At 42.2% G+C, this 12,130-nt stretch overlaps 1 protein-coding gene across 8 annotated transcripts in view; it reads right to left on the bottom strand.

Moving 5' to 3' along the window:
- zgc:114120 (uncharacterized protein LOC619267 homolog) overlaps window positions 1-12,130 on the bottom strand; it is a 113,114-nt gene that overhangs the window by 52,912 nt on the left and 48,072 nt on the right. For 5 of the 8 annotated variants that reach the window (XM_037754121.1, XM_037754122.1, XM_037754127.1 and 2 more), the window contains exon 3: window positions 3,273-3,299. The exons of 1 other annotated variant lie outside the window; for it this stretch is intronic. In XM_037754121.1, coding sequence (XP_037610049.1) covers window positions 3,273-3,299 — 27 coding nt within the window. Of the gene's footprint in view, window positions 1-3,272; window positions 3,300-8,792; window positions 9,228-12,130 lie in introns of those variants that run through there. 2 more of the 8 variants (XM_037754128.1, XM_037754129.1) reach the window with 2 other exon arrangements.

Here is a 12,130-nt window from a genome sequence, read left to right as displayed (position 1 = left end):
GTTTATTCGCTCCACACCAGTTGACGGAAACACGCCGTCAAATTCACATTTCTTTTTTGCAAAGTTTGCTTAAAATTCGTTTGACAGTTGAATGGAAACACGGTTAGTGTCTCAATTACTCCGGATGATGATCCACAAAACATATTGTCAACCATTTCTGTGGAGAGAAAGTAGGGCTGCACAATTATGGCAAAATGATAATCACGGTTATTTTGATCAATATTAAGATCACAATTATTTATAGAGTAAAGGGACAAAATATTTTGTATTGCAATTTCACATTTAAATAAACAAAGTGCTGCTTTCACTTCCATACTGTGCTGCATTTCAACCGTCAAAAATTGTAAATGTTATCCTTTTACATTGTTATAGTCATCTATGGTGATTATTTGCATTAAAATCTTGCCATTAATAGTTTTAATTATATATTATAAGCTGCGTAGAGCTAGTGTTAGGAAGTTAAAAAGCTCATAATTCCCACTCTATTATCTATTTTATATTACTCTGAAAACGTCTCCTTCAAACAACTGGATTTATTCAAGTTTCTCTCCAAAAACTACATTTTAAAAGATTAAATTTGAACGCATCATGACAGCGATATAATTTACCATTTTTCGCCCAATACTCATTTTTACTGAGTAGAGCTTGAACGCACCATAATGTGCTCCGTGCTGTCAGCAGACAAGCCGCTCACTGTGATTAATCTGAGCAGCATCATGGGAACGAATTACAGCATAATAAGAGTCTGATTAAGTTAGTTGTTCCAGATGTTTTAAAGGTTGTTCCTCCGCGGCTTATTTTAGATTTACAGTTGTGACAAATTGTAGCTTTATGTCTGTGTGTGACGCTACTGACTGTACCGCTGTGTGCCGACGTAAAACCATCATGTGGCGGCTGCACGTGTGTGTGATCGGCAAAAATTCAGATATATGGGACTGCTAAAAACCGTCCGGCTTCAATCTGCTGCTGATTGATTGATAGTTTAGGAAGCGCTTGATTTACGCAGCAGAGTTTTCTATGAGCGGAGCATTTTAAACGTCAATATCGCAGTCGATCACGTTCATTTAATTGTGGGAATCCAAAATATGGGCATATTAATCCAAACATTTCTGCATGGTTGTTACCACTAATGGTAAGTTTTTCTTTTTTGTAATTTGGGTTGACTGAACCTTTAAACATAATGAGCTCATTATACTTTTACCACATGGAAGAACCTACTGTATGTTTGCTGTGTGTTTGCTGCTCTGAGTAACTGGTAGGATTACATTCTCACTTTGAATAAGCTTCCTCTGAACGACTGAGCCCACTTCTTCCAGCAGTTTTGACTCGGTTCATAAATTCACACTCACTCACTCTTTAATTTCTTCTTTGCATTAATGTTTCCACTTAATGGGAATCAAATCCTCCAGTTTGGAAACCAGTTGGTAGCGTAATGCTTCAGCTGCAGCTACAGACTAATAATAGGCAAAATTGAAGCTGGCAGCGACTGATGACCACTAACGGCTCCATTTTCACATCAACTTGTGCATTTCACATTTCACACTATTTACATCCCATCCTCGCCAGTGCTTGGTAGAAATGTCTGACTCCAACTGAAAATGAGGTTTCATTTTGATAGTGGTGGTGGTGGTGGTGGTGGCATACTTTCAGAGGCAACCGAGTGGTTCAAAAAATCCTGGAGGCAAACCATGTGTTTGTAACAGCGTGGGCTTAAATTTGGCTCATGAGGACGACTAATCCCATCTCTCATATTTCCTGTCACTAGGTAAACGCTGTACTACAGTACAGATTACATTAATATTACCTTAAGAAATAAGAGGGCATGAATAATCTTTCACCACACAGCACTTTCACAGCTGTCTCCATTTCTACACTTGGGATTGCTCAGAAGCTCTCGTCCAGCTAATCAAGTAATAACCCAGGTGTAACCGCCCCCGAGGCCTGGAGGCAGTCAAACCTGCAAGTGAGGCACATTAAGAGCAACTTCACACCTACAGTATGATGTGCTTGAATTGTAATAAATAAAAAAAGTGCGTGCAGCACAGCCAGCACACGCAGCATTTGGGGGCACGAATAGATGACGAAGCAACATGAAAAGTCAGGGGGTCATTTAAGTTATCCAACGCATCCTCCTACAACGGTTCATATGATATCTTACCAAAAGTTATTCCTAATTTTGTCCAGCAACACGTGTCAAAGTCATGGCAATCCGTCCAATAACTGTTGAGATATTTCAGTCTGGATGAACTAATGGGAAGACTGACTGACATGGACAAAAACCTGCCATACTTAACCTGAAAATCAGATTTATTTGGCATTTCATTTCAGTCTGACTTCATGTTCATGTCAGCCAATTTTAGTTTGGTAAGGGGGTTGACCAATCAGTAGTCGAGTGGCATATCCATCCTGAAGACATCGTATTGAAGCTGATGATGCCAGTATCTTCACTCCAGCTTCACTAAAACTGAGCCCGCTACAACCTTTAAGTTTAATAATTAATAATAATGTACAGTGTTTTGGAAAATCAACACAGTATCGCACAACCGCTAACGTTAACTAGCTCTTGTCCTGCTGATTTCAACGCAGATTTGTTGTCCACAATGTAGCATTATCAGGGAAAGTCACTTTTTCAAAATGTTGCATTGGTTCTCGTGACATCCCGAAGCTGCGGTGGTGATTTCTACGAGCAGTTAACTTAATATTTTTCCCATCGATCAAAGATATATGTTGATTTAAGAGTTGCTTATGTTATTATCGGAGGAGGACGTTCCCATTTTTAACTGATTGGCTTTTTACAACAGCAGTTAAAGAGACAAACAGACATATTTGAATCAGTGTAAGCATCACAGGTGTGGAAATAGGCTATGTTGGGCTTGTAGTGCCTTTATAGACGAAGGATTTAAGGAAGCAGGAGCAGGAATCTGACCTCTAACCAGCTGATTTCCAGCTAAACTAGACCACACATTGTACTTCCCACAGAAGGACAGAAATCGAAAGAGCAGGGCTCAATTCAAACACAACCAATCAATCTCCGTTTCTAGTCAAGGATTCTGTTTACTTGCTGAGACAGAAATGTCCCAGCATGCAGCAGTACTGTACAAAAGAGAGAGTTAAACACAAACGTGTGCGCCAACATGTGACCAACACTGAATGCGACGCAGAAAAAGGCAAGCTGGCATGCAAAGACACAATGAGAAGTTATCCTATTAAGAGACAAATCCACACAGAGGGACAGATTTACGCTGAAACACTAACACAGTATTGGCACTGACCTTGAAGCTCCAGTAGTTTGGTTGTTGCTAGGGGGGGGGGGAGAAAAACAAAGAGCAAAGGAGACAGAAAAGGGACAGGGAGGGGAAAAGAGAGGAAAAAGGATCAAGTGTGAGACATTTTCTTTATGTGTTAAGCTGCAAAACACCAACTCTACAAAAACATCCACGGCTGGATAGAAGCAGAGAAACAGCTTCGTCACTCAGTTCCCATGTGGAGACATGTAAGAGATAGCACAAAGTGAGACTAACAAAGGTTAAATGGTGCATTATTTCTATGCAGCGAGTGCGGTATGCCCCAAAATGTCTCCACCACTTTCCTTAAAATGACCACGAAGTGCAGTGAACCAATAAATGGCCTATCTTTTTTATACATTAGTCTTGGTGAGAAAATGATGGGCTAATTATTGTGATGATAGCCAGATTAACTTGCGTTGTCCTTCACTGCCATCATAATAGGACTTTAATTGCTTGTAATTGCTTCTCAGCAATTAATCAAATGTTTACAGTGACTTCACACACACTAATGATGGAGCTCCTAAATTCCACCCCTCGCTCTCCTGAAGCCAAGACGTGGCTGGCGTGGACCCAGGAGCGGGATTAAAGCAATGCACACACCGGATTAAGAAACTGCCGTTTTCACTTCATCTGGGACGAGGCCAACGTTCAGGTCAACGTCCTTCTGATTATTCAAGACGCAGCGGCTGAGGCTGCATCTGAGCTCATCCGTGACGTTCAGTTGATGCATAATAATTAATACGTTCAGCCACTAATGTAGACAACCCTATCCACATACGGTGTACTGTTTTTCATGGTTCAGTTTGTTCCATTGACTCAATACACCAATCACAGGTAAGGAAAACCTTCAGACTATCTCGTCCATCTTTCTGCTCCTTGGTTGCAAAGTGCCCACATTAAAGGATGAGGACGACTTACTTAGATTAAAGCTAACAGCTTTCATTGACTAAAACTAGGCTGTGCTAAAATAGTTACGGTTTCCTTTGACTAAAAGAAGACTAAAATGACTTTTAGTGGACTAAAACAGGATGAGGTTGACTAAATATGATAAAAACTAACAAAGACGTTTGACACAAGACAAAGACTAAATAAACTAGAAGTACCGCCTCGTGGTTGTATGCCTCCGCCAACAACTCAAGTTGCAGTTTACATCCATGTCTGTCATTCTTGAGTTATGGCCAAAAACACGTTTTGTTAGGTCACCTTGACCTTTGACATTTCACCACCAAAATCGAATAACTTTATCCTTGAGTCTAAGTTCATAGTGGACGTTTGTGCCAAAGCTGAAGAAATCTCCATCAATGCACTCCTGAGATATCGTGCTCACGAGAACGGGTCGGTCGGACGTACCTACGTACCTACGTACCTACGTACCTACGTACCTACGTACCTACGTACGACACAGAGGAATAAGATGTCAGGCTTTGATACAAACATGATACCTGTTAGTAGATTCTCTCAGTGTTGGTTTTGGTCTTTAAAATAATAAAAATATAGAATATCACCAGACTTATTTTCCTACGAAGAGGAGCAGTGTTGCTTGATAAGCAGAAAGCTGATCGACCTCCACAGAGATGATGGAGTTTCCCTCCTTTCAGTTGTGACCGGAATGATTTTGCATCAGTTTTTTTGATTAGCTATCTGCATCAATAATCAATCATCTGCTCATAAGTTCTTTGTGTTTTGAATGTACCCTTCAGCAGCACCCTGAAGCCCGTTAGACACTGATTGGTACCCACTCAGGATTCTTTCATTCTCTCCTGAATGAAACTTATCCTGTGTGAAGTCTAATAGAGCAACCACTATTTCCTGAACAGTTTCCACTCATTATGTTGGACTGGCGAGAGTTGAATGAGAAAACGGATCTAAACACAAAGTCTTTGCATTACTTGATTCAGACTCTTTTTAAAGTCATGACACCAGTGAGACAGAAAGAGGTATAAAGAGAGAATGGGTGGTTGTACTCCAAGAGAGGTGACCTTGTGTGGCTGTTTTATACGGTACGATAACTTAGTTTAGTTTCCTCTGACTCTGAAGCTGTTTTTAGTCCAAAACATCTCATAAACCTGTGAACAGGTTCATTATCATCGCAAGATATTTTCACTGTTTTCTGGACGACTGAACTTACTGCTATTGAATAAAAACAAGAAAGAAACGATTGCGTTCAGTGATCAACGGGAACCGATTCTTTATTCCCATCCATAACGTTTTCCCTGCCTGCCAAAGTAGCGGATGGACTGATGATTTTATCCGCCACTCCCAACAATTTACCCGCATTTGGCGCTTCAGACCCCGGTTGCAGGTTGCAACAGAGAAAAGAGAAGCATCTTCGTGTTTTGACAGACGAGTGAATACAAATTAAATTCTCCAACTACTTTATAGTAGATATGTCACGATACCAAAATCTAATAGTCGATACCAATACCAGTGAAATTCCACAATTCTCGATACCAATACAATACCACGGTAAAAAACTAAAACAAAACAATAAACACTTAGCGCTAGTGTAACACCCGTTCTATCTGTTCCCAGCTTAACAGCACTTCTAAAACATACTTACAGCGGACTGTGTTAAATATTTAATATACAGTATAATAGTGTAAGGAACAATCCCAGTGCAATAACTGTATAGTGTAAATAAACCCGGATCCTTGTATGTAAAGCTGACTCTGATATTTGTACCTTTTTCACTCTCAGCGCCTCTTTGGTTGCCACGTAGAAGTCTTCAAATCGACAAATAACTGTCACAACAAACGATTTGCAACCATTTTCCTGCCGCTGCATTAATTCAAACACTGACTTGCACTTTGAGTAACTTCAAATTGAAAAGTAAAGGTGAGTTAATGTTGTCTGTGCGGCTAAACTGCACCACATATGCTGCGAGAGGTTTTCAAAATTCCCTTAATAATTAAGCTACGGTGCAGGTGGAACTTAATTCATGTTTGAGCAGCTGTTCTGGGAGCTGCCTGGATCCACCAAATATTTCCTCTCCCGAAACCTCAGTCGCAACTTTTGAAATCCATCTCACTTCATTTTGAAAATGGGAGTTGAAGGATGGAAGTAAAGAGGGTTTGTGAAAGAAAGACCAACAGGCCTGTGGGCTGCCGTGACCCAGATTTCACAGCTCTGTGTGGTTTGTCGGCCTCAGTCCAAGACCGCTGACCAAAAACAGCACAATCATACCTGATAAGACGCCACCCAGCATATTTAATCCAACAGTTAAAGTCTAAACAGCCACATTCTGCTTCCTAAATGACATGCTTTTAGCCTTTCTGTCCTTAAATCCCTCTTTTTTCATATTTTGCAGAATAGTGCGGTTGACACTTACATAAAACTACATCAGCAAATCATATTTATCAAAGTGTTTAACTTCCATTTAGTGAATCTATTTGAGGGTGACCACATGCATACAGTATATCACACATTTAAGTCTTGAAATGTGTCTGAGATCACGTGTGATGTGTTTTCTATACTCCAACTGCTTGCAGCTTTCTCCAGAACCGCTCATCCAAACAACTTAACACTCAACACTGCGCTTCCTTGGGTCCTGAGCAATACTCCTGCCATGCGAGAGTATACGCAGCATTTGCATCAACATCGTAGGAGAGCTAGCTGTACCCAGCATGCCGTTCGGCGGTGTAACAGTTAATATTGTAGCGAGCAATGGAGAGCTCGCAAGTGACGTAGTATTAATAGCGTGAGAGTCCACTAGTGGACCATGGATGTATAAAGAGAACTGGATACAGCGTTGGAGGCGGGGCCCCGTTCATTCCTATGAAAGTTGCTCAGCGTCACATCAGAGTAGTGTCCGCTCGGTCACATGACTCGGTCACGACTCGGTCACGGTTATTTTGTCACGTCAGTCGTTAGTCACGTGCAATGTTGACTAATCCAGTAGTTGATTTTATCGACAGATCTGTAAAAGTTTCTCCACAAAGAATCACACAAAAGCAGCACTGAAAGAGATTTGTCAAGTATTTAATACTCTTATCAACATGGGAGTGGACAAATATGCTGTTTTATGCAAATGTATGTATAAACAATGACAGATATTGTCCAGAAACCCTCACAGGTACTGCATTTAGCATAAAACAATATGCTCCAATCATAACATGGCAAACTGCAGCCCAACAGGCAACAACAGCTGTCAGTGTGTCAGTGTGCTGACTTGACTATGACTTGCCCCAAACTGCATGTGATTATCATAAAGTGGGCATGTCTGTAAAGGGGAGACTCGTGGGTACCCATAGAACCCATCTACATTCATACATCTGGAGGTCAGAGGTCAAGGGACCCCTTTGAAAATGGCCATGACAGTTTTTTCCTCACCAAAATTTTGCGTAAGTTTGGAGCGTTATTTAACCTCCTTCCTTCCTAACTTTAAAACTGAGCTACAACCTCTAAAATATCGATTGCATTGACATGTTAAAGAAATTAGTGGCATTATTATCTCGTTCACTTTGACAGTTTGCAATCACTAAAGTCCCTACTTACGTCCATTTCTCACCACTTTATTTCTGCTTTGTTAAAGAATAATAATCATGCATAATGTCTTAAGAAAACAGAGCTATGAACCTCTACAACCTCCAGCTGACTTCACGTCTTCACCTTTGAAGGACCTGCACGCGGCTGCTTCATAATTACAAGCTGACAACTGGGAAATAGGCGTTAATATTATCGCCCTCCTCACGACAGAAACAAGCAGCTGATAATTGTGAAAAGTCAAGCACCCATTGTGTTATAAATCCCCCCAGTATATCTTGTCATTCAGACAGAGCTGGGTGCCGGGTAATCACCCACTCGCTTGATTTATTCACCTTAAATTGGAACTCTACCGCCACAAATAATTTAATGCACCAACAAGCGGACGTTTTTTTTTTTTTTTTTTGGGGGGGACATAAAACCTGTCTCATCTAACACAAACAGGCCCCCTATGCACCGTGACTCAGTGATTACTGCCTGCAATATTTCTCAATCACTTGAGCTGAAATCCCAGAGCGCACATATGCACGGAGACAGACAGCGCTTAGAGACACCAGAGAGGGATGAGCAGAGAGACATGCGAGCCTGACCTGCATGCCAAGTAGCCATCTTTGTACCCACCCTCTTTTCTTTTTTTTTTCTTCTCCAGCCCAAACACACACACACACACACAAACACATGTGCACTCACTCACACACACTTATGTTTGCTTGCACACACATTTCTTCTGACATGCACATATATGATCACACGTCACTGCGGCAGCACAGACACACCTGGTCAACACCTGCCTGCTCAGGGAGCACACGGACCCTCCCCTAAAAACACTCATCCGGTCTACCTGTCACATGCCACCACATACATTAAGAAGATGCACACACACACACACACACACACACACACACACATATACAGTCCTGCAGTTTACATCATCGTTCATGCAGCGTCACACAGTCATGGCAGCGCCACAGAGGAACGCCGACAGCTGAGGATGCAAACACGGGGTTAGAGAGAGAGAGTTACCGTTTGCTACTTAATGAGCAGGTCGGCCGCCTGGCGCATCCTCCCGCTCCACACGCCACCCTCTTCCTCCTCCTCCTCCTCCTCCTCCTCCCCTCCTCTCCATCTTTTTGATTTTTTTTTCTTTGCACTGCGGCTCTGTGTCTTTCCCGCGCCTTGAGGATCCGCCACAGTCCCCCCTCGCTGGTACCCGTAGTAGCGCCTCAGAGGCAGTCAGCATCTCTTCCTGCTCCTCCTCCTCCTCCTCCTCCTCCTGTCTTGTCCCTTCCCCTCTCTCTCTCTCTCTCTCTCTCTCTCTTTCTCTATATCCGTCACCCTCTCTCGTCCCTGACATAAAAAAACCCTCCCTCTTCTCCTCCGCTGTCGCTCGTTCTCTCTCCTGCCGGTTACCTCTCACTCAGTACAGCGTGTGCCTCTTTCCAGAGCCCAGGCATTGCCAACCCCAACCATATGATATCACCCAGTTGCCTTATAAGGGAAAAATGGTGGGTTGCCATGACGACAGCAGACTCCACCTGTTCTCTCTCTCTCTCTCTGTCTCTCTCTTTCTCTCTCTCTCACGGTGTCAGTCCACCTTTTTCATCAGGAGATAGATGGTGTGGTTTGGGTAAACAGACACGTGAAAGAGCAGAGAGTGGGTGGAGAGGAAGGAGGAGATGATGAGAGCAGACGGAGACGGTGATGGACAGAAGCTGACGGAGGTTTTGGAGAAGGAGACTTAAAGGAAAAGCTCAACATTTTCTAACCACATTATAAATGTTGGAAAATAGTTACTGAAAACATGTGCAAAGACTGTGAACGTTGTAGTACTGGATTGTGGTGTTAGGCTGTTTTTCATTAGTTTTGTGTTCAGGATTTTGTAGGCGGGGCTAAAATCATAGCTGGAATACGTACTTCGATCAATAAACACACCTATCAACACGTCTAAAGCTCCTAATTAACACAATGTATGTCATTAGTTAGATCCACACATGAACAGAAATGTAAAAATGACATGATGTCGGAGTGACTCGTCTTGTCGTCACAGTGAGGTTGCCAGGTTTGGTACCATCGAGTCCAAAACTAAGCTAAATCCAGATCAGTCATTCTATACATCTCATGATATTTCCGTCACTCAGCGGCTCATAAAGTTCATTACAGGAAGCATGATGGTAGGCAGTCTTATTTTATACCACTTTCAGAAAACAGAACAATGTTGTCACTCATCTGGTGATAGCGCTGAGCTTTCCTACGCTGTGACAAGAGTGTGTGGATGAAGCATTAAGTTGTTACTCATTTACATTTTCTCTATGCATCGTAACGTTAAAGGGACTGTTTGTAACTTCTTACACGTAGAAATCACCCGGGTCGGTGTCCCATGCGCGCTCGCGTATGCGCGCTCGCGTATGCGCGCTCGCGTATGCGCGCTCGCGTATGCGCGCTCGCGTATGCGCGCTCGCGTGTGGCTACAGTGTTCAGACTCAGACTCCAACACAAACTACACGGAAGCACCAAAACCTCTTGGTTGTATCTAGTGAAGCTCGTCTGTTAAACAGTGTTGGCCGCGGTCGGAGGACGCGGGGGAGACCGTAGCTTTGGTCTCCAGGACCAGAGTCTCTGCTCCTCTGCTCCTCTGCTAACTGTTTTAAGTCATAGAGGTTAAACAAACCAGATAAACTGTGTAAACAAGACATCCTTGGAGGTGTTGGTAGCTGTTCTTTGTGTCTTTATGCTAAGCTATCTTAACCCCGTCCTGACTCCAGCTCCAGACATGAAACTGACATCAATCCTTTAAACTCCCTCTCAGACAAAAAGCAAACAAAATGCTGAGCGCCTCCTTGAAGCTACACAGAGAGAAAGCTGCAGCCGGCGGTTCTGTTTGGACCATCTGTCTCAGGTATCCCGTCAGAGCGAGCGGTGATTGATGGCAGAATGAAAGGCAGAATATGAAGAGGAGAGAGCGGTGCGGGATTTGATGGAGCGCCGAGTTTAATATTTCACATTCTGACATTTTGTCTCACTTAAATCCTTTTCTCTGTATTCTATCGCCGTCTCTTTCAGATAATAACCGCTCAAAAAGTGGCCATTACTGCCCCAGCACGCCGCTCATAAAAATGCCTCCACTGAGCACGCGTCTAAAGCCCCGGAGGCATCTCGCCACATAATGCGCTTGTGTGGGTTTCCGAGCCCACCGATGTGCCGTTATTATCTCCCAGGAAGAAAATGTTCACATGTGGAAACAGAAAGCACTCAGAGAGCTCCTACCTTCCCCCCGAAGGCTGCACTCTCTCTCCTATTCTACAGATAATCTGGATCTACATTCAAATACACGCAATAGCAAAACATTTACAAAAAGAATAACCTATTTTACAATGATAATAAGTCTTTAAAAATACCTGGATACTCATTAAAGCTCTGGCTGTAGGAATCTGTTGATCGGTTTTTTGATATCTCCTCCAAACAATAGTTTTGTTTCCATTCAAATGTTGAACAGGTTTTATGTAAATTTCTGAAATATACTACTTTTATGCTAATATATTCAAAAAGACATGAAAAGAATAAATTATATCAAGCTGCAGTTACTCTGATGCATCTCAACATCTCAACATCTCATAGCTGCATTTGTGTTTTTATTCGGGCTGTCAAAGTTAAAGCAATAATAAAAACACGTTAATGTAAATGTGTTCATGCAAAAACGCGTTAACGCAACTTGTGATATTGAGGTTGTATCGGCTCAGTTTTAAAGCTAGAGTGAAGATACTGGTATGAAACTACAAAAACACTGGTATGAAACTACAAAACCTGATGAATCCATTGGTACCAACCATGTCATACTAGCTTGTCGCGAAGGAGGTTAAATAACGCTTGAAATCTATGCAAAATTTTGGCGAGGAAAAACTGTCATGTCCATTTTCAAAGGGGTCCCTTGACGTCTGACCTCCAGATCAGTGAATGTAAATGGGTTCTATGGGTACCCACGAGTCTCCCCTTTACAGACATGCCCACTTTATGATAATCACATGCAGTTTGGGGCAAGTCATAGTCAAGTCAGCACACTGACACACTGACAGCTGTTGTTGCCTGTTGGGCTGCAGTTTGCCATGTTATGATTGGAGCATATTGTTTTATGCTAAATGCAGTACCTGTGAGGGTTTCTGGACAATATCTGTCATTGTTTTGTGTTGTTAATTGATTTACAATAATAAATATATACATACATTTGCATAAAGCAGCATATTTGCCCACTCCCATGTTGATAAGAGGATTAAATACTTGACAAATCTCCCTTTAAGGTACATTTTGAACAGATAAAAAAAGATAAATCCTCTATCATGGTGCATAGATATTGACATACTGTAATA

Source organism: Sebastes umbrosus, chromosome 20 (assembly GCF_015220745.1).
Source record: "Sebastes umbrosus isolate fSebUmb1 chromosome 20, fSebUmb1.pri, whole genome shotgun sequence".
Taxonomy (NCBI): domain Eukaryota; kingdom Metazoa; phylum Chordata; class Actinopteri; order Perciformes; family Sebastidae; genus Sebastes; species Sebastes umbrosus.
This window is presented reverse-complemented; position numbering and strand designations above follow the sequence as displayed.